Consider the following 22,588-nt stretch of genomic DNA (forward strand, 5'->3'; position numbering starts at 1 on the left):
GTTGCATACAGAGAATGACTCAGTGGGATGAGCATTTGAAGAGGAACACACTGACAGCAGTGTGGAGGCTGAAGGCCAGGGGGAAAGGCCGCAGGTCCAGGAGGATGAGAGACCAACACCGTGTTTCAAGACTTTGCAAACACAAGGCTGTAAGGTTACACTGGAGGACCCTGCACTCAACTGCAGGGTTAGCTGAGAAAAGAAATTCTTTGTTTGCTTATTTTCGTCAGTGGGAATATATTTCTTTCTTAATGGAAAGAATAAACTCTGGTTCGATAGGAGGATCTGGGCCAGATCTTTAAATGTGTTCCTTGGAGACAACTCATGAATCCTCACCCTGCACATTAAGAATATCAGATACAAGAAACTGTATTTTTATATATTTGTACCACACATAATTCTTCAGAGTGTGTGGTAAAAATTAGGGGAAACACAAGCAGTAATTAGTGACTTTTAAATTACTTTCTGAATTTGGCATCATAGTTGTTCCTGGATTCAGGAAACCTGGATTCAGATCCTACATTCTGAGAAAATTATTAAAATACAGTTCAACACTAAAAAGTATTTAAATTATACACATTTTCATGTAGTATCTTTCTTGATCCTTCTAATAGGTAAGATATAAAATGATTACTCACCCTTCAGATAAGAAGAAAGTAAAATTCAAAGAAAGTAAAATTCCTGGCTAAAATGGAGTTGGGACTAGAACCCAGATCTATTGACTTAGTCAGAAACTTTGTCCCATAATGAGATTCCTTTTTTAGCCACTAGGTGGTGATAATTTGTTGTTAAGAGAAAATTGACATAATTTAGGTTTAAATTTAATCTAGGATGTATAGAATCTGACAAATGATAATGACCAGATTATAAGAATTTTTATAATATGAGCGTATTAGCAGAATGAAGCATGGATAATCATATGCTTCTGGAATTACACCTAAATATTTTACGTGGATGCTGTAAAAGCCCATCATGAGGAAAGTAGTTAAGGCAATAATGGTTAGTTAATACAATTGAATGTTATGTAACTGATATATACTGTATATACACATTTAGAAGGCACTTGGTATATTTAGTATGTGCTCAATGAATAAAAAAAATAATTATAGAATTTCATAACTGTTTAAAGACATTCAAATCAGTATTATAAGAAAGTAAGGTATAAAATTTACATATAGAGTGAGTTTAACTGCTAAAATAAAATTTTAAAACATGTCAGAATTATATATGAGTAATGATATTTTGGGTAACCCATTTTCTTTATTTTGGTATGATGGAAATACTTTATTCAGTGGACATATATTAGCATATTAATTTAAAAAAAGATTTAAAATTAAAATGAAGGGATGGTTGCAGTTACCAAGATGAAACCTAGCTCTACAATTTCCAGGCTCACTTTCCTGACATTATATATGTTTCTCCTGATGATCTTAGAGGTAAAACTGGAAAGTGATAGCATCTTTCTACCTTCTTTCAACATATATATGTCTTGAATGACTTCCCTGGTGGCTCAGACGGTAAAGCATCTGCCTACAATGTGGGAGACCCAGGTTCAATCCCTGGGTTGGAAGATCTAGAGAAGGAAATGGCAACCCACTCCAGTATTCTTGCCTGGAAAATCCTTACTTGTGTTTCTTCAACAACAATCATCAGAACTTTTAAGACTTGGGATTGCTGTTTTAATAGCTTTCCACAGAAGATGATAAATATTCTATTTATCCTATAAACTTTATATAAGAGAAAATATACAAATATGATTGGCATAATTTATATGTTCCCAAATTTTTGAAACTTTATCACAGTTCAGTCTGAAGAATAATTACATATAAATCAAATGGGAAAATTGTTGAAATTTGAATGTAGGGTGGATTTTATTGCATTTTAAAAATGCTGGTCAACTGATAATAAACTTGAATTGTAAGTTCCCCATCCCCTTGCCCCCAACTTTGTTTTCAGATAGGTTAGCTTGGTTTTCCCAGTGTAGTTTTTATATATTGTTACTGTTTTATTTCATTTAAAGAGTTCATAAAAGCTAGGTTTATTATTTTTTAACATGTTTTATTCAGCCTGTTAATCTTAAATGTATGTTGAAATGTTAACTCTTGACATTTTAATACTTTGCCAGCAACTATAAATATACATTATAAGTACTACCTACAATGAGTTTACTATTTTGTATTTACTCATTGAACAGTATATTTTATATTGCATTTTAGACACTTAGATGGAAAATGAATTCAAATAACTAGTCCTTTGTGTTAAATTTTCTTCTATCAGAAGAAAAAAATGCACAAAGTCCCTTTTCACACTGGTGTCCACAATGTTAAAGGTGACTGTATTGTCAGAGATCACTGGTGAGGAATTGCAGACTACCTCACAAGATTATAAATGGATAAGGGACTTAGATTGAATCTTAAAATAATACATTTTCAGTGAGTACATTTTTCTTCATTATAAATTATGAGAATTGAACTTGAGGTTAAATGTCTTTGGATGCCTTTGTTGATAATGACATTTCATATGTGAGAAAGTGTTTTCTTTTTAGTTTTTGTTATTGCTGTTAGATTGGACCCATCAAGGAACTCTGAAATCACATAAAGTGATTAGTTAATAAAAATGAAGTGATGGGCTGGGTGCATTTAAGGTGTAAAATTTTCTCAGTAGGTGTTCTTTTATAATAATTTTTAAATATATTTTTGCTTACCAACCTATTTTGTCTTTGTATGACTTTTTTAAGATCTTTACCACTTTAGATTTAAATATCAAATTTAATTATCTTAGGTACATTATTTTCTTAATGAAACAGTTTCATTTTTGCTCAATTTATGAATTTTGAAGCTTTTTTTCTAATCATTGGTATGCAGCTTAGGTTATCTAGAACGTCATTGTCCAATAGCATAGCCCCTAGCCATATGTGAGTATTTAAACTCCAAATTTAACTAGGTAAAATTAAATTAACATTTAGTTCCTCAGTCACACTAGTCACATTCAATATTTTGCTTAGGTACATTTGGCAAAAGTATTATTTACGCTCTTGAATTTCTCCAAAAATAAAAACTGTGTTCCTGCAGGCTTGCTGTCTATAACATGCGATTTCTTTTAAATCATGAGATGTCTTTTTAATTCTCAGTCAAGCTAGGGAATATCACACTACATCTCTAAGTTGGGCCACTCTCTCTGCTGTGTCATGTCATGTCCCCATCTCCACATTTTGTGATGTATCTCTTTTCTCCTCGTACAGAAGGATCCATGTATTTTAATTTGTATTATCTCCAGTGACTAGTGTCACTCCATTGACAGTGATTGGCTCATAAAAGACAATAAAATGTTGTTAAGTGAATAAGTTTTTTCCAAGCTTTTTTAAAAGTACATATAAGTATATATGTTTTAATTGTACCATCACAAGTTAGTTCCCAAAATAATATGATAATACAAAGATATTTTAACTAGCTCACCAAATTTTTGATCATCCTTCCTAATTCAAAGATCACTAAGCATCTGTTATATGAAAAACTCTAGCTTATAGTTTGGCAACTAAGACAAAAAAGTCCATGTTATTAGTTGTAGTGTGAGTACTCCTATAAGTATAAACAAAATATAAGTACACATTAGACGTTTAAGTGAATAACACTTGTGTTATGACTCATATATTTTGAATTATGATAAATATTTTTACTTGATGACCAAGATTTATTTCTTTGTGCAATTCTAGTTCCTTTTATAACAAATTATTTTACTAGTGATGATGTAGATGGAATAGTGTTATTTACTCATGACAGGTCTTTTTCGGTAAGATCTAAAGTAGACTAAATTTTTCTTGTGCATTGTATCTCTTTTAGGTCTCCAGATATTTATGGAAGATTGGCATAGCTATATCTTGTGCCAAATTAGCATTATTATGATTTTACTGATAAGTGAATTTTTGCTTCTTGTAGGAGGATTTTCTATGGGAGGGTGCATGGCAATGCATTTAGCATATAGAAATCATCAAGATGTGGCAGGAGTATTTGCTCTGTCTAGTTTTCTGAATAAAGCATCTGCTGTTTACCAGGTAAGTTTCAGATTTTAAAAGCAAAACAGAAGAAAAAAAATAAGACATTCACACATTGAAACTAAAATGACATTGATAATTACACAGTAACGGTTGCTTCACAGAGCATTCCTGGGAATTCATGGGCAAATGAGCTATATTGATTAATCCCAGCTGGTCATTCTCGTTTAGGAAATGCCTTGTACAAAGAATATTGTTAATCAAAGTCTCAAAGGGGAAAGGATAAAAAATATGTATATAATATATATGCATCCTGTATACATGTTAAAAACGTAGATGATTATAGCTGGGTTTGCTAATTATGACTTAATCAAACCAAAGGATAAGTTACATGGCTGACACATGTTTTGCAGCATTATTACTAATTTATGAATGGAATATAATAGTGATACAGCCTCATTACCAGGAGTAGAACCAGCAGGTACAGAAACGAGAACAAGAATGCCAATTTTCCCTTGTGTTCCTCCCTCTCTCCACTCTATGTGAAAAGGGTTGTCTTCCCAAGACACAAGGTTTCTTCAGGAAATGCTTTGACTGTTTTTGAAACAGCCCTCTTCGGAGTAAGTGCAGGTCCCACACAACTGCAGTTCCTGTCGTGCTATCAACCAGCTAAGCTCCTGAGCTTAGTCCATCAGTATATACCTCGGACATCACCGCCGCTACTGCTTTTTCCCCTGAAGCTTTGGTTAAATTGACATTTTTCTGCCCTCCCTGACTTCCAAGAATATATACTGTTCTTAAATGAATTTCTTAAACTTCTCCATGTTTATATCCTCTTCTCTAGGCTCTTCAGAAAAGTGACGGTGTTCTTCCTGAATTATTTCAGTGTCATGGTACTGCAGATGAGTTAGTTCTTCATTCTTGGGGTGAAGAGACAAATTCCATGTTAAAATCTCTAGGAGTGAGCACAAAGTTTCATAGTTTCCCAGGTGTTTACCATGAGTTAAGCAAAGCGGAACTAGAGAAACTAAAGTCATGGATTCTTACAAAGCTACCGGACTAAATTAAGATTGATGTGTTAATATACAAGTAATGTCTTTATGAAAAGTGTTTTTTACTGTCTAGTTCTGATTTGATGAATAATTATTAAAATATTAAGAAATATCAAGTTTACTGACTTCCTTGTTTTTGACATACTGAGCACCATAGATAGTAGTGTGATCTTATTAATGGTCAACATTAATTTAGTCAAACATCTGTGTATTATTTGTCAAATTCTTTGTAAATATTTGTAGGCCTTGTAAGTAATTGAATATTGAAATTTTACAATAATTAAACTAGCTTAACAGCAATGAGAAATCATGAAAAGATTTTAGCATGATATTTTCATTATCGTTTTCTTTAAATTGCCTTTTTAAAAATATGTTTATGTATGTATTCACATTAATTTTATTTTTGAAAGAATAACATTAGTGCGAGTGTGCTCAGTCGATCAGTTGTGTCCAGCTCTTTGTCATGCTTATGGGATTCTCCAGGCAAGAATACTGAAGCGAGTTGCCATTTTCTTCCTCCAGGGGATCTTCCCAACCCAGGGATTGAACCCATAGCTCCTGCATTGGCAGGCAGATTTTTTTACCACTGAGCCAACAGGGAAGCCCAAATAACATTGTACCCCATGTTTACAAAGTGGTTTCCCATTATCTCACCTGATCATCACTAGAGCTTGATGAAATAAACAGAACCAGTTGTTACTGGTATTTGATAATAGTGATAGAAGGAATACAGACTTTCCCAAAGCCTCAGGAGTGAAGACTAAAATCCAGGCTGTCTGGTCCCAGCAGAGCTCCCGTTCTATGAACCCAGACTGCTGCTCTGCTCCAATCCTAGGGTTCCAGTTGCTCTCCAGATCCTAGTCAGTCCTCAGTATGGCCAGTCTTTTTTTAAAAATTTTGTCCATTCTAGTGGGTGTATAGTATAACACTTTGTGTTTCTAATTTGCTTTTTCTTAAAGCAATTTTTATATGCTCATTTGCAATCTATATAAATTCTTTGACAATATCTTTGTTCAAATATTTCATGTGTGTTTTATTAGGCTGTTTTTCTTATTGCATTGTAAGAGCTGTTTATATATGCTGGGTAAAAAGCCTTTGTTAGATAGATGTTTTACCAATATTTTCTTAATCCATGGCTTGCCTTATTTTCTTTAGAGTGTAATTCAAAGAGCAGAAGTTTTTAATTTAATGAAGTCCAGTTTATTCATTTTTTTAAATTTATACTCTGCTTTTGAAGTCATATTTAAGCAATCTTAAGAAAGCCAAGGTTATTAAAATTTTCTCATATTTTCTTCAACTAAAACACTCCTTTAGTGCTAATCTTCCAAGTTTTATATTAGAAGCATCCCACAATTTTTATATTTTATCTTTTCACTTTCATTCAGTTCAAATCTTTCTAAATTCCCTTTTGATTTCTTCTTTAACCTTTGGGTTGTTCAAAATTGTGTTATTTTGTTTCAATATACTGGGAATTTTCTAAAGATCTTTGCTGTTCATTTCTAATGTATGGTTAAGAAAGTATTCTTTTTTTTTTTTTTTTAAAAAAGAAAGTATTCTTTATATGAATTGAAACCTTTTAAACTTATTGTGACTTTAAAAAATGTTTTGTGTACCCCTGAAAACCGCACATGCTGCTCATATTAGGTGGCATGTGCTATACATATCAGTCAGGTCAAGTTGGTTGATATTTTTGTTCAAATATACTGTATCCTTACCTATTTTCTGCCTCTTTATTTTATAAATTATTGAGAGAGGAGGATTGAAAGTTCCAACTGTAACTGAATTTGTTTCACTTGGCAGTTGCTTCAGGTTTTGCTTTATGTTTTTTGAGACTGTGTTATTAAATGCATAAACGTGAGACGATTATGTTCCTCTGATGAATTGGCCTCTTTTTCTTTATGAAATGATAGTCTTTATCCCTGATAGATTTTTTTGAGGGAGAGGGGGCTCTGAAATATTCATTGTGTGATATTGTTATAGCCCCTCTCGCTTCCTTTAGACCCTAGCTGATACTGGATTGTGAGGTTGTACACACTGACTAGTGGGAACTCAGACTTTTCCCAGCCCTCTCTGCGCCCCAGTGATTGTTCCTTTTAGGTGGCTCTTACTTTTCCTACACATATCTGATGGTGAACACTCTGCTAAAGATTTGAGAGGGCCTTCTGCAGAGCCCTGGCAGTCTTGGAACTCTCTAATACTCTGTCCTGTAACTCTAAGCCTCTCTATCTTCTGGACTCCCTCAGCTCCCTCTGAGTCTCCTCTCCACACTGTGGCCTAAAAAACTCTTCACATTAATCTGGGCACTTAATCCTTCCTAAAAGATGACTGTTCTGTAGTACCAGTGCCCAGTATCTGAAAATACAAATGTGGCCCCGCTTCTTAGTTGTTTCAGGTCAAAAACTAAACCTGGTCCCTCTTACTCCATCTTGGCTATCTTAGTTATAAGCAGAAGTCCCTTATTCTCCTTATATTTGAAGCTATAAACTGTAAATTTGAAGAGGGAGGGATCGAGGAAGAAACGGAAGGAGAGAGGAAGACTGAGACTTAGAAGTCCAAAATTCCCTCAGAGAAGACTCTGCAGTGTTTTAATTATCTTAAGCCTTTAATGAACTTCAACTTCTTGAAATTTTAAATGGTCTGCCTTGAATATACATGGTATCACTCATGTTCTCATGTTGAAAGCCCTTATGGCTGCAGTTTGCCCTAAGAGTAACATATGTACCTGTCATAGATAAGGGTGTCAGGCTTATATATGTTGAGTATATACATACCAAATACAGTGTAAAAGAAAGGAATGTAGGTTTTTTTTTTGGTGAATGTTTGTCCTAGAACTTAATTATGTGCATGTGTACTAAGTCGCTTCAGTTGTGTTGACTCTTTGCAACCCTATGAACTATAGCCCGCCAGGTTCCTCTGTCCAAGGGATTCTCCAGGCAAGAATACTGGAGTGGGTTGCTGTGCCCTCCTCCAGAGGATCTTCCCAACTCAGGTATTGAACCCACGTATCTTTACGTCTCCTGTGTTGGCAGGCGGGTTCTTTACCTCCTGTACCACCTGGGAAACCCTTAATAATTATATATTCTGGAATAAATCTCAGCCTCTGCCACAGTATACTCCTTTGTAAAAGTGTTTGAGGATCAAGTTTTATAGCGTATGTAAAAACCTTTAAAAAAGTTACAGAAAGAAGGTATTGCTAGACTTGTTTTACCAGAGGCAGAGGGATGTGTGCATGTAATGGTTATAAATCTGTCTTCACAGTTTGATCTACACGTAGAAGATATATCTAAATATTTTATATAGATAGTCTTCCATCCAATTCTATTCCCCTACCCGTTAGGCTGATAGGATATTCAGCCTTAGTTATCTTTTACTGTTTTACCTCATTCCAAATTATGCCAGTCTGGGGCCCCTTGCATAGAGCAGTATCTTCAGGAGAGTCCCTCCAATGTCCAGTGCTCACCCACCTTGAGATAACTATTACCCATATGGTGGTCTCTTAAAGCCAAGTGGTCTCTTAAAACCACTCAGCCATTTTCTCCTGTTCTGTTGCTTCACCCACATAAACATTCCCTAAGGCAAGAGAGTTGAAATAGTCTTGATACTTTCTTACCTGGGAGAGGAAGAATGGCAGCAAGAGGAAAGCATAGATCAGTATCACAGTAAATTATATGTGTTTATCTGTTGGAGAGATTGGAATTCTGCAAAAGAGGAGAGAGAAAGCTAGTATGTAAGTGAAGGAAGACATTCACTTTTTACTCTCTATTTCTAATGTTTGAATTTTTATAATGGGCTTTATTGGTTTTTCAATGCTTAAAGTGAAGTGAAATGTTTATTAATGGCATTTTTTCTCAACTAAAGACTGAACAGGAAGGCTCGCCATCAGTGGTTAGAAAGTTAAATATTTTCTTTATAGGAAGTTAATTACTTCAGTTAAAATATGGCAAAATGTACTAAGAACAAAATATGAAGCATGAAGCATACCAGCAATTTGGCTGTTGACAGTTTATGGTACTTTGATATGTAAAATAAAATATCCAGATATTACTCAGCCAGAATTTGCCTAAACCATAAGTCTTTATCATATAAAAGGAATTTCTTGATACACAATAAGAGAACAGAATTACCAAAACCATCCAACCATTTCAAGAAAACTCAGTTTATATAATACACAAAGACAGCTGCTTCACAAAACTTTGTATATAATTTTAACATGAGAAAACTAGAATTATATTTACAGAGAACAAATGTACTGTTATGTATATTTTGATTCTACTTCATAATTTACCCGTTAGAAATAGTTCCTATGGGTGTACACGTGTATAGTCTTCTGAAGGGAAGTGTAGCCTCAGCATATTCCTACACTGAGGATGAGATGCACACCCCCACATGTGTTATCTGTGTCATTTTTGTTAAATTCTGCCACTTAGCTGCAACCAGATCAGCTCAGTGAGTTTCATACAGCATTGCATTAAGACTACTGTGAACAGGATTCCAAATACCAGGATGAAGTCAACCTGCAGCACTGCTCTCAGCTGTGCATCCCAGGGCTGTGGTCCAATCCAGCCAGACAAATCATGTGACCTAGTAAGGATGTGCCTCAGGAGGCCAGCTGTCCTTACAGTTCTGCATTAACCCTCCTACTCAGACTGAAGCATTCACCCAGGCATTCCAGGAGCAATTGCACAGACTCCACCTTGGCCTGTGAGGCCACAATCTCGGACAGTGTATCCTCCACAACAACTACAGCCATGAATTTAAGTGGACCTGAACACTTCCAGGAAAGAAATAGTATCATTGATCGTTTTAGCTCAAGATAAGCACAAATTTCATACCAGTTTTTCAAAGTGGATGGTTTCCATTTTAAGATCACTTCCCTTAGGCTGTATGTAAATAACAAATTCGTTATCATCTCTCTAGTAAGCTCGCCCAAATAATCACGGTAGCTTCATCTTGGAGCAAGCTCCAATCATCCTAGACCTGCATGAGCTATTTGTGGTATTTCCTAACACACTTGAAAGCCTATTATGCCAGGTGAAAGTCACTCTGTTTTCTAGCAATACAAGTTAATACCTACATTACAATTGTTAGGCCTTTCAAATGGGACCTCCATCAGCCAAGGGCACAGATAACAGTGTCTCCAGCATGACCTTCTGGCCAGCTGAGAAGCCTGAGTTCTCAGTTCAGTTTAACAATTGAGTTTAGTCCTTGTTTTTGCAGAAAATGCCCCGAAGGAAGTCGCCCGGCCTGTGCCCTTTATCCACACCACCGGGTGTGTGGCATTTGTCCATACCACAAATGAAAAAGGGACAGTTAAGAGAAGGGGTGTAGGAGAGAGAACTCGAAGCCTGGGGTATGCTGACAGGTGTTTTTTGTTAGGGAAGGATTTCTTCAGGAGCTGGGGGCCATCCTTTGCTGTTTTCACAGACTTAGTAAGGTTAAGAAGTTGTTCAGTCACTGAGTCATGTCCAGCTCTTTGTGACCCCATGGACTGCAGCATGCCAGTCCCCTCTCTCCTTCACTGTCTCCCAGAGTTTGCTCAGATTCATGACCATTGAGTCGGTGATGCTATCTAATCATCTAATCCTCTGCTGCCCCTTTCTCCTTTTGCCTTCAGTCTTATCCAGTATCAGGGTCTTTTTCAATGAATTGGCTCTTTGCATCAGGTACCCAAAGTATTGGAGTTTCAACATCAGTCCTTCCAGTGAATATTCAGGGTTGATTTCCTTTAGGATTGACTGGTAAAGAAGACTGGTAAGCAAGTCTTGACTCTTCTGTGAGGTTCAAGAAGGTGGCAGGAGATAGACAGGTGGCAGGCCCAGCAGTTAGTTAAATTTGAGATGCTTGTAACAGTTTGGGAAACCTCACCAGGGTGTTTTTAAGCTTGAGGAAGGCTCCAGGGGCAGTTCTGAAAGACAACAATCAATGTCCCTCTCATTCCCATAAGTTCCTGGAGTTAAACTTGCTCTTTCCTGTTGCTTTCTCTCCATTTATTCATAAGATATATCCTGTTCCAGCAGCTGTAACTTCATCTTTTCGCTAGCTGACCATTACTTGCACCCAGACCTTTCATCCAGGCAGGTTGGGTAGAAGCAGGACAAAGGTATTTTTATAAAACCTACGGAGACCCATCATGCCCCCTCTTTGGCTCCCCACTACAGAGGGACTCAGCAAACACTGTGCTCAGCCAATTAGTCATATTTATCTAAGATCATGTCATCGAAATAAACCCTTATTTGTAAACCAGAGTAATTTGAATTCCCTGTCTGCTTTTACATGCCGCCTCCAGAAGGTTTACCAACCAGACTTACCTGATTGCCAGTAGGGAACAGAGGAAGCATCACACTCAGTGGTCAAGAAGAACTTCAGAATCTCAAAAGAGCTTTATATAATCTCCCAACACTTTTGTTCTGACCCTTTATTCTTTACCCAGGAAACAGCTGAGAGGAGATGGTCCCTTTTTGAGGACAACTGTGTTCCTTGACCAGACTGCCTTACCAAGGTGTGTGGACCAGAAGAAAAGGAAGGAGGCAGAGCCAGACATCTTTTGAGTCAATTTTTGACAAGAAAGAATCCCTGAATTCTCAACAATACCAAATCCCAGTGAACTGCAGGGAGTGTTCAAAGCCTGCCGAATACCTGACTACCAGCCCATTGTTGAATTGTTTTGCAACAAAAGGCACCCCAGTTGCCAGACTGAAAGTCGTCCAGAAATATAAGCCAAAATAAAACAGATTAGTTTCATGACCCACTGAAACGGTAACACATAGGCTAAACAAGTATTAGTAAGCAGTGAGGCACCACAGATAACCCCAAGAAGAGGTCAAAGGTCAGCTGTAATCAATGTGTCAGGACCAAGTTTGGGCGATGCCCCAGCCATGTGGTTGCCTCTGCTGTCAGACAACTAGGTCAGCTTTAGTCAGGACTCAGAAGTTTGGCGTGCAAGGGTAGCCTGTGGATCAAAAACATAAGTTCTTTTACTTTGTGTCCAACATAATGGTTAATGTGTCACCTGTCTAGTCTAATGATGGTTCAAGTAAGCAACGCTGACAGTCTGGCAGTGCAGGCTCAACCAGGAGCTTGATTCCAGTCAGTTTCAGCAGCAAATGGGTCCCCCTACATGCATGACTCAGACAGTTCAATCAGCAGGCACTATTTGTTTCCTAGGTTAGCAGTGCCAAAGGGGTTTGTCTTGAATCTTCCAGTCTGTGGTTTTTCCAAGTGACAGTCCAAATAATCAGGCCATGGCCACAACCCAAGAATCAGTAAAAATATAATGAGATTTATCAAGTGTCATATTTGCCAAAGCTATAATAATGACCTTGAGTTTCTTGAGCAGAATGACCCTGTCCACTTTGAATTCTGAATACGCTGGCCCTGAGCCTGACCGTTTGCAGCTGCCCAGTGGACATCACCACATGTCAGCTTAGCCAAACCATCAGTGAAGCAGGCCCAGACATTATGGGGAACCTCTGTGAATCAAGGGTGCCGTTGAGCCAGCAACTTTGCTACAGGTGGGGAGTGGAATAGCTGCCATTTTTTCATGTAGTGCCAAGATGCTTCTGGGGCCAGGCTGGCTGCATGTTCGAAGGTACCATTTCCATTACTGGATCCTTTTCACTTTGTTAGTCACTGAGTCTGCCGATCTATCCCAAAATGGAAATACCAGGACAGAGAATCACAGTTCCTCCAGGGGTCAGGCACTCAGTTTCAATAAGAGCTCAATAGTAAGCTGACAGTTGCTTTCAGAAGAGAGAAAACTGGTAGTTGTGTCTAGGAGGCAATGAATCTCAACCCTAAAGGGCACCTCCAAGTGGAGGCCACCTCCCTTTGCTGGAAGCTCCTGTTAGCAGCATCATCAGTCACAGAGACTTGTAGCTCAAAGGGATCATTGAAAATGTAGGGCCCTAGAAGTATCAGCACCTCTCTACATGCAGCTCTTCCCAAACAGGAAGAACCCCTTTTGGATCTTATTGGCATTTACAATATAAGCATGTAAAACATAATTACCAGTTACACATTCAGCAGTGGAAGCCAGATAATAATACATTGAATACATTCAATAATACATTGAATCAACACAGAGGACTCCACTCTGTGGGTCATATTAACTTCCCTTTGTTACTGTGAACTCTGTCCAAACCCCAGCAGTTGAATTTGGCCATACACTCACTAATGGGACCCAGTTGGATGGTAACGTAGTTGCCAGTATCCACTAGAGCCACAAAAGTTTGAATTGCTTCTCTTCCAGACATTCCCTAACCTATTTGATAGATTGTGACTTCTCATCCCTTTTGGGAACACAGCAATGTTACCTAGCCCCTAACCGTCTTGCTCCTTAAACCAGCTGAGTGAAAGGAGACAAGAGGGTCACAGGGGTGTGATGAGGGAGACTGACTCCACGCAGTAGCAGTCAAGAAGTCACGTTTCAGTTTTGGGAGGCGTGCAATAATTTATTTAGATTGTTGGAGTCTGTTTCTCGGTCTTTAGGGGATCAACCTCATCAGCATTGTCAACCAAGTGTAAGACAATAGAAGCCTGAATAGCAGTCAATGACCTATCTGTGGTTTCCAATGGGAAATTGTCTCCGAGAAATTTTCCCAGCGGGCCAAAGCTCCCTGAAAGCAGGCAAGGCCCACTGCAAAAAAGTAAAACAAAGCTCCAAGGCCTTTTACTCCTTTCTTCAAATGGATCTAAGTTTGGCATAAGAGACTGCAAGAGGGTCTGAGCCATAAGCCAGCCCAGCTGTTCTCTTCCTCCCTAGGGAGCATCCATGCAGGCTCCTCCCCATCTACCAGATGAACCAGAGAACATTCTAAAGACTTGCCTGAAATCTCCTCAAAGGAACTGTGAATTTCACTCCATTTATATTCAAGGCAGGTACTTGTCTCTGTAACTGTTATCTGAAAGAGAAAAGATCCTTCTGCTCGTACAGAATGAATGTTAGTATCAGTTATTCTAAAGGGGTGGGCCCACGACTGTGATTGACCAAGGTCCTTCCACTGGAGGAGAATTATCGATGAACAGGGTACCAATTGGATAGTTGTCTGGATCCCATTCGTTAGCCCACAACAGCCTCCCTGATTGTAACTGAACCCAAGTGTGTATACCCGATGCACAGTGAGGCCAAACTAAACGAAAACTCAAGAGTCTGGAGCAGAGAAAGGTTTATTGCAGAGCCATACAAGGAGACAGGTGGTTCGTGGCCAAAGAACTCCAAACTCTTTGAAGGGTTTCAGCAAAACACTTTTAAAGGCAAGGTGAGGGAGGGGTGTGGTTAGTTGTGGCAAACTTCTTGGTGTAGGAATCCTCTGTTCTTGCAGCTGCCCATGTAGGTCAGGTCAGTATGTTCCTATAAATCTCCAACAAGACAACTGTTACTCTCTGCTCTGCAACTTTTTTATCTCTGTAAACAGGTCAGAGCCCTGAGAATAGACTATTCTCTACAGTTCGGGGTATAGGCAACAGTGGTGCTGAGCCAGCATGACTCGGCGCAGGAAGAGGACTAGATCCAATATGGAGTCAGGTCTGTTCCTCTCTATTATATAATTTCTCCTTGTTCAGAGCAACTAAACTGGAAGACCATTTGACCATACAATTTGTTCAGTGTGTTTGCTGCCATTTCCCTTGGACTTCCCTCAGATTCTGCTCACCACCCTGCAAAGCTTCGTTCTTTCCTTTCTAGAAAATGAGTGACATTTGATTTGAAATATTGGGTGCATATTTTACTAAAATGTAAAATATTTTAAAGTACACTTTCTTTGTGCTTATATACATTACCTTTGTGATATGATTTCGACCTTTTAGTCCTGGATTGGTTGCAAAAGCCATATGTGATTTTTATATTGGGAATAGAATTAATGGGTCTATGATGAATAGTGGACATCCTGTTTTGAAGAAATCATATTTTGGGCAAAATGCCCATAAGAGACATGTTTTTGCCAATAGTTTAGTTCAGAGCCTCTGGGATCTTTCATTCCTTTTTTTTAAGAAATGATGAGAAAGTTTGATGCTTTTTTATTCTATTTTGAATTCACTTTAGAGCTGATTTCAAAACAGCTTGTTATTTCAGTTTTTGTTATTATAAAAAATTCATACTTATTTGTTTGTTTTATTTTGGCATTTCACCTCCTACTCTTAAGGCCATAGTATTATTTTAACTAAAAATTCACTCTGTTTTCATTTTCTGTTTCTTTCTTCCCACTTCGATTTTTTTCTAGTCAGTTGATGGTTTGTCCAATAGAAATTATAGAAACATTTGACATATTAGTTACTTGACATATTAATTTTGGCCACTTCTGGTATGCTTTCTTTTGCCAATGAAATTATTTAAAAATTGGGTGCGGGTGTTTCTGAGCAACAGAAGTCTTTCCCTTGGGCATTAAGTATTAAGCCATTTTCTCTATGGCTTTCTCTATCATATAGCAAGAGAGAAGTTTTAAAACCTAAGTTCACAGCATGCAATTGGTAGAAACAAATAAATGGTTCTCTTTAAAAATTTCACTTCAACAGCAATAAATCTCTAGTTAAATTTCAAACCAGAATTTTTAAATGGCAAATGAAAAAATATACTGATTTCAAATAGTAGCTAAAATTCTTTTTTTTTTTTTTAACATTTCTTAATTATTCTGTAAAACATCAAGTGAGTTTTAAGGCAGCCACTTAACATTGTCTTGGTTCTGCCATAGACTCAAAGAGTTTTTACTGTACTGGAGGGAATTCAGAGATGATGGTTTTACACATACTGAAACTGAGATCCAGAGACAGTCAGTGATGTACACATAGTCCTGAATAAGCAGGACCGAAACTTTCATTATGCCACATTATATCCAGAAGGTATAGCTAAATATTCACATAAATTTCAAACATTTTAGGTTCAGAGTCATTTCCCTTCCTTTGTAGACATTTCCTATTCAGGCTCCTTTTGGCCCCATTTCTACCATTTTGCTAAATGAATGTAGTGGTCTCTGCCTCAGTGTAATAGCAGACCCAGCCTTATTTTTAAGTACTGGCACAGATTTAAGACTTGGTAATGACTTCTATCTTTACATCAGAGCCATTTCTATCAGAGTTCTAATTTCTGAATCCCATAACTGACTCCAGTCTTCATCTTATTTGATATCTTCATAGAACGTGACACTTTGATTAACCCCTGATTTTGGTGACTCAAGTCTTCCAGCCTGAAGACTGTATTCTCTCTCTGGGTGATCTTCTACTTTTATGGCTTTGAAAAGCTGGCTCCATAGCTACAGCTCTGGTCCCAGGCTCTAATTGTCACTCCACATCTGTGTTTTACACTTCCTGCTGGAGTTTCCCACCTGGTTGTCAGACAGCCAAGATACATCTTGTATTTTCAAAACATTGCAAAATTTTCACACTTTCCAAATGCGATTTGAATTAAAAAAAAAAAAAATCTCTCCAAGTTTCTGTTCCCTCACCTGTAAATGGATTTGTTAGATTATATGTAAAGAGCCCAGCACAGCAAGTGGAAAATAATTACTTTATTGTCCACTCCAGATCCTACTTCTGTTGTGATCTGCTTTCTATGACCTTCCTTCTGCATAATAATATCTTTGTGTCATCCCTACCCTTCCCCCTCTCTCATCTTTTCATCAAGTCAGTTAACAAAGCCTTCTGATGTTATATCAATGAGAGATGTTTCCGTTTTGGCCTCTAAACCAACCTCATCACCTCTGCCTTAGTTCTGGTGATCAGTCTGCCTCTGGTCTCTTTTGCCTGTTCATTCTCCAGCATGCCATCAGAGTTAATGACCACCTCTTCTACCTAACAACCCCGCTGTTTGGGCAGGCTTCCCACTGTCTTTAGAGAAAAATTAAAGTTTTTTTTTTTTATCTAAGCAGTAAATACCTTTACAACATCAGATCAGATCAGTCGTTCAATCGTGTCCGACTCTTTGCGACCCCATGAATCACAGCACACCAGGCCTCCCTGTCCATCACCAACTCCCGGAGTTCACTCAGACTCACGACCATCGAGTCAGTGATGCCATCCAGCCATCTCATCCTCTGTCGTCCCCTTCTCCTCCTGCCCCCAATCCCTCCCAGCATCAGAGTCTTTTCCAATGAGTCAACTCTTCGCATGAGGTGGCCAAAGTACTGGAGTTTCAGCTTTAGCATCATTCCTTCCAAAGAAATCCCAGGGCTGATCTCCTTCAGAATGGACTGGTTGGATCGCCTTGCAGTCCAAGGGACTCTCAAGAGTCTTCTCCAACACCACAGTTCAAAGGCATCAATTCTTCGGCGCTCAGCCTTCTTCACAGTCCAACTCTCACATCCATACATGACCACAGGAAAAACCATAGCCTTGACTAGACGGACCTTTGTTGGCAAAGTAATGTCTCTGCTTTTGAATATGCTATCTAGGTTGGTCGTAACTTTCCTTCCAAGGAGTAAGCGTCTTTTAATTTCATGGCTGCAATCACCATCTGCAGTGATTTTGGAGCCCAGAAAAATAAAGTCTGACACTGTTTCCACTGTTTCCCCATTTATTTCCCATGAAGTGGTGGGACCAGATGCCATGATCTTCGTTTTCTGAATGTTGAGCTTTAAGCCAACTTTTTCACTCTCCACTTTCACTTTTATCAAGAGGCTTTTGAGTTCCTCTTCACTTTCTGCCATAAGGGTGGTGTCATCTGCATATCTGAGGTTATTGATATTTCTCCCGGCAATCTTGATTCCAGCTTGTGTTTCTTCCACTCCAGCGTTTCTCATGATGTACTCTGCATATAAGTTAAATAAACAGGGTATAGCAAGAAGAGATTAGAAAGCCTTCTTCAGCGATCAATGCAAAGAAATAGAGGAAAACAACAGAATGGGAAAGACTAGGGATCTCTTCAAGAAAATCAGAGATACCAAGGGAACATTTCATGCAAAGATGGGCTCGATAAAGGACAGAAATGCTATGGACCTAACAGAAGCAGAAGATATTAAGAAGAGATGGCAAGAATACACAGAAGAACTGTACAAAAAAGATCTTCATGACCCAGATAATCACAAGTCAAGTGGGCCTTAGAAAGCATCACTATGAACAAAGGTAGTGGAGGTGATGGAATTCCAGTTGAGCTATTCCAAATCCTGAAAGATGATGCTGTGAAAGTGCTGCACTCAATATGCCAGCACATTTGGAAAACTCAGCAGTGGCCACAGGACTGGAAAAGGTCAGTTTTCATTCCAATCCCAAGGAAAGGCAATGCCAAAGAATGTTCAAACTACCGCACAATTGCACTCATCTCACACGCTAGTAAAGTAATGCTCAAAATTCTCCAAGCCAGGCTTCAGCAATATGTGAACTGTGAACTTCCTGATGTTCAAGCTGGTTTTAGAAAAGGCAGAGGAACCAGAGATCAAATTGCCATCATCCACTAGATCATGGAAAAAGCAAGAGAGTTCCAGAAAAACATCTATTTCTGCTTTATTGACTATGCCGAAGCCTTTGACTGTGTGGATCACAGTAAACTGTGGAAAATTCTTCAAGAGATAGGAATACCAGACCACCTGATCTGCCTCTTAAGAAATCTGTATGCAGGTCAGGAAGCAACAATTAGAACTGGACATGGAACAACAGACTGGTTCCAAATAGGAAAAGGAGTTCATCAAGGCTGTATATTGTCACCCTGTTCATTTAACTTTACAATATAGTACCTAGCTACTATTTCAGTGTTATCTCCTGCCCTTCCTTTCTCCCAAGTCACAGGGCATGTGAATACACACAGACACAGACACACACTCACACATGATATTTCTGCCACACCAAAATTCCTTAAACACACCAAACATTTTCACAACTTTGGTTCAGTTCAGTTGCTCAGTTGTGTTCTACTCTTTGTGACCCCGTGGACTGCAGCATGCCAGGCCTCCCTGTCCGTCACCAATACCCGGAGTTTACTCAAACTCAGGTGCATTGAGTCGGTGACGCCATCCAACCATCTCATCTTGTCTTTCCCTTCTCCTCCCGCCTTCAATCTTTCCCAGCATCAGGGTCTTTTCAAATAAGTCAGTTCTTCACATCAGGTGGCCAGAGTATTGGAGCTTCGGCTTCAGCATCAGTCCTTCCAGTGAATATTCAGGACTGATTTTCTTTAGGATGGACTGGTTGGATCTCCTTGCAGTCCAAAGGACTTTTAAGAGTCTTCTCCAACACCACAGTTCAACTTTACCTTTACCTATTACCTTTAGCACAGCTTTACCTTTAGCATACTCTTACCTCCACTTGGAGTACTCTCTCCTCCTCCTTCAACTGACAGACTCTTAACACTTAAGACACAGATTCTGAGTGGCCCAATCCTTGCCCACTTGTCTTTGACAGAAGAATGTGTTGTGTTCTCCATATTTCTGTATTTATTTGTTGTATGTTGGTCCCACCAACTGTGAATTTTGAACTCAAAGGCAAGGGGTATTTTTTTTTTCTTCTTCTTCAGTACTTCCCTGGTGGCTCAGACAGTAAGGAATCTGCCTACAATGCAGTAGACCTAAGTTCAATCCCTAGGTCAGGAAGAGCCCTTGGAGAAGGAAATGGCAACCCATTCCAGTATTCTTGCCTGGGAAATCCCATGGACAAAGGAGCCTGGAGGGCTGCAGTCCATGGGGTCACAATGAGTCAGACACAACCGAGTGACTTTCACACCTAGTAAAGTGACTGGCAATAGAAAAAGAACAGACAACAGAAAAGCAATATAAATGGCTGATAACATAATTACCATTTCCTGCTGGCTTCTTTAACTGTTAGATTCCTTTGGATGTCCTTTTCCATTTATTTATAAGAACTTAGTGGGAATTCCCTGGCAGTCCTATGGTTAAGACTCCCTACTCTCACTGCCGAGAACCTAGGTTTGATTCCTCATCCAGAACTAAGACCTCATAAGGTGCACAGCGTAGCCAAAAAGACTAAGGATTCAGGGATATGGTCCTTTCTTTAACGTTAGTTTCTCATGAGGTTAGATTTAATGTTTAGGAAGACAACATTTTACAGTCAAAATGTTGGTAAATATATACTACTTGCATTCTCCTCTCCACCCCACCCCAGCAGACATGGACCATTAGGCGAGGCATTTTTCCCTGAGAAGCCAGGTAGCTTCTTCCCCCTTCTGGACACAGCACTCTGAGGAGCCACTATATCCTGAATCATGTTGGCAGCTGATATGGAGCTGATATGGAGTTAAAAAATACAGGGTGAACTGAATACAGATTGAACTGAAATCCTGGTCCAGCTTCGTGGCTAACAACTCCGAAATGCATGTGATATATTTTGTGTGGTGTCTTGCATGACATAGATATTCAATAGGTATCCTTCTTTTAGTGACTATTCATTACCAAACTATTTCCCCTTCATTTTATCTATTCAAGCATCAAGTAGGCAATTTCCAAACTACTTTGGATGGTTGATATAAGAAAAAAAAAAAACACATAAGGAATTGAGTTAACTAGGAAAAACATTTAAGTAATAAATAAGGAAGAGTTTTGTTCAGTTAAAATTTTGTATACAAAGAAGTAGTTAACTTGGGAAACTAATTTAGTGTCTTCTGATTGAGTTATAACAATTAGGAAGGTAGGACAGATCAGCGTATATTAAATTTATATAAAAAACAGTTGCAAGTACCATGCAAATAACTTTTTTCCTGAACTATTTGAGAGTAAGCTGCCAACAAGATGCCCCATCATTTCCAATACTTTGGTGTATATTTTCTATAAACAAGAACATTCTGCAGATCCATAATAATCAAGAATTTCATATAACCATAATAATTGAGAAGTTCAAAATAATACATTACTTCTATTTAATTCTCATTAGATTAGATACCCATTCAAGTTTCATCAAGTGTTCAATTATATCCTTTATAGTGAAAAAAAAAAAAAAATCCACACCAGATAACTCATTACATTTAGTCACTATGTCGGTTTAATTGTCTTTGTCCTGGAGCAGTTCCTATGACTTCCTTGACTTCTGTCACTTTGATACTCTTGAAGCTTTTGGTTGGTCTTGGTCTTCAGCCCTGTTCCTGGCTGGTTTAGTTGCCAAGTCTGACTCTGGCTACCCCATGGACTGTAGCCCGCCAGTCTCTTCTGTCCATGGGATTTCATAGAACAGAGTGGGTTGCCATAGGCCAGTTATTCTTGTAAATTGAGTTATTCTGATGTTTCCTCACAATTACATTTGGGCTAATTACTCTTATGCAGAAATATACAGTTTTCAATGTTTACTCCTCATTGTATCTTATCAAATGGCTCATGGCTTCAATATAGCCCATATTTAGATATGTTTATTTTGATCATTTTATCAGTAGGGTGACTTAAGTATTATTCACTATAAGGTTCAGTTCAGTTCAGTTCAGTCACTCAGTCATGTCTGACTCTTTGTGACCCCATGAATCGCAGCACGCCAGGCCTCCCTGTCCATCACCAACTCCCAGAGTTCACTCAAACTCACGCCCATCGAGTCAGTGATGCCATCCAGCCATCTCATCCTCTGTCGTCCCCTTCTCCTCCTGCCCCCAGTCCCTCCCAGCACCAGAGTCTTTTCCAATGAGTCAACTCTTCGCATGAGGTGGCCAAAGTACTGGAGTTTCAGCTTTCGCATCAGTCCTTCCAAAGAACACCCAGGACTGATCTCCTTTAGAATGGACTGGTTGGATCTCCTTGCAGTCCAAGGGACTCTCAAGAGTCTTCTCCAACACCACAGTTCAAAAGCATCCATTCTTTGGCACTCAGCTTTCTTCACAGTCCAACACTTTTGTACATTTTGCAATTAATAAGTATTTTGTGGAAGAGGTAATATGAAACCATGACAAGGTATTATTCTTCATCAAAGTTTTAATTTGTTTATTTGCTTATATCAAAATCAAATCATGGCTTCCTATATTATTCAGTGGGTTGTAATATGATGCTGTCATTTCCTTTGGATATTGAAAATTTTCCCAGAATTGGCCAGTGAGTGCCTTTTTGAGTTGGCTTCAATGTTCTTTTCACAAGTGCCTTTCCTTCTTTGAACATTGTGTTATTTTACAGCTCACAAAAGACGTATCAGGCACATCCTGTATTTTTCGTGCCCAAGCCACCAAATCAATTATTTCTCCAAAGACTCCTGGTTCTGATTTAGTGTAACATAAAATCCAGAAATCAAGAAGATCTGAACACTGAGTAGACTCATTCTTTAGAATATTTGTTTTCAGGACCTAGTGGAAAGAACTGGGGATGAATTTATGTATATACATACACACATTAATAACTGTATTTAGGTATATGTATATATACTTATGTATGAGAGTCCCTTGGATTGCAAGGAGATCCAACCAGTCCATTCTGAAGGAGATCAGCCCTGGGATTTCTTAGGAAGGAATGATGCTAAAGCTAAAACTCCAGTACTTTGGCCACCTCATGCGAAGAGTTGACTCATTGGAAAAGACTCTGATGCTGGGAGAGACTGGGGGCAGGAGGAGAAGGGGACGACAGAGGATGAGATGGCTGGATGGCATCACTGACTCGATGGACGTGAGTCTCAGTGAACTCCGGGAGTTGGTGATGGACAGGGAGGC

The 22,588-nt window shown here is 38.6% G+C and overlaps 1 protein-coding gene across 3 annotated transcripts in view; it reads left to right on the forward strand.

Annotated features, from left to right (window-relative positions):
• LYPLAL1 (lysophospholipase like 1) overlaps positions 1-15,056 on the forward strand; it is a 39,748-nt gene extending 24,692 nt beyond the window's left edge. For 2 of the 3 annotated variants that reach the window (XM_055581915.1, XM_055581917.1), the window contains 2 exons: positions 3,936-4,051; positions 4,836-6,918. In XM_055581915.1, coding sequence (XP_055437890.1) covers positions 3,936-4,051; positions 4,836-5,054 — 335 coding nt within the window. In that variant the 3' untranslated portion in view covers positions 5,055-6,918. Of the gene's footprint in view, positions 1-3,935; positions 4,052-4,835; positions 6,919-11,473 lie in introns of those variants that run through there. The other variant, XM_055581916.1, reaches the window with a different exon arrangement.
• Positions 15,057-22,588: the final 7,532 nt, after the last annotated feature.

This window comes from Bubalus kerabau, chromosome 5, assembly GCF_029407905.1.
Source record: "Bubalus kerabau isolate K-KA32 ecotype Philippines breed swamp buffalo chromosome 5, PCC_UOA_SB_1v2, whole genome shotgun sequence".
NCBI classification, from domain to species: Eukaryota; Metazoa; Chordata; class Mammalia; order Artiodactyla; family Bovidae; genus Bubalus; species Bubalus kerabau.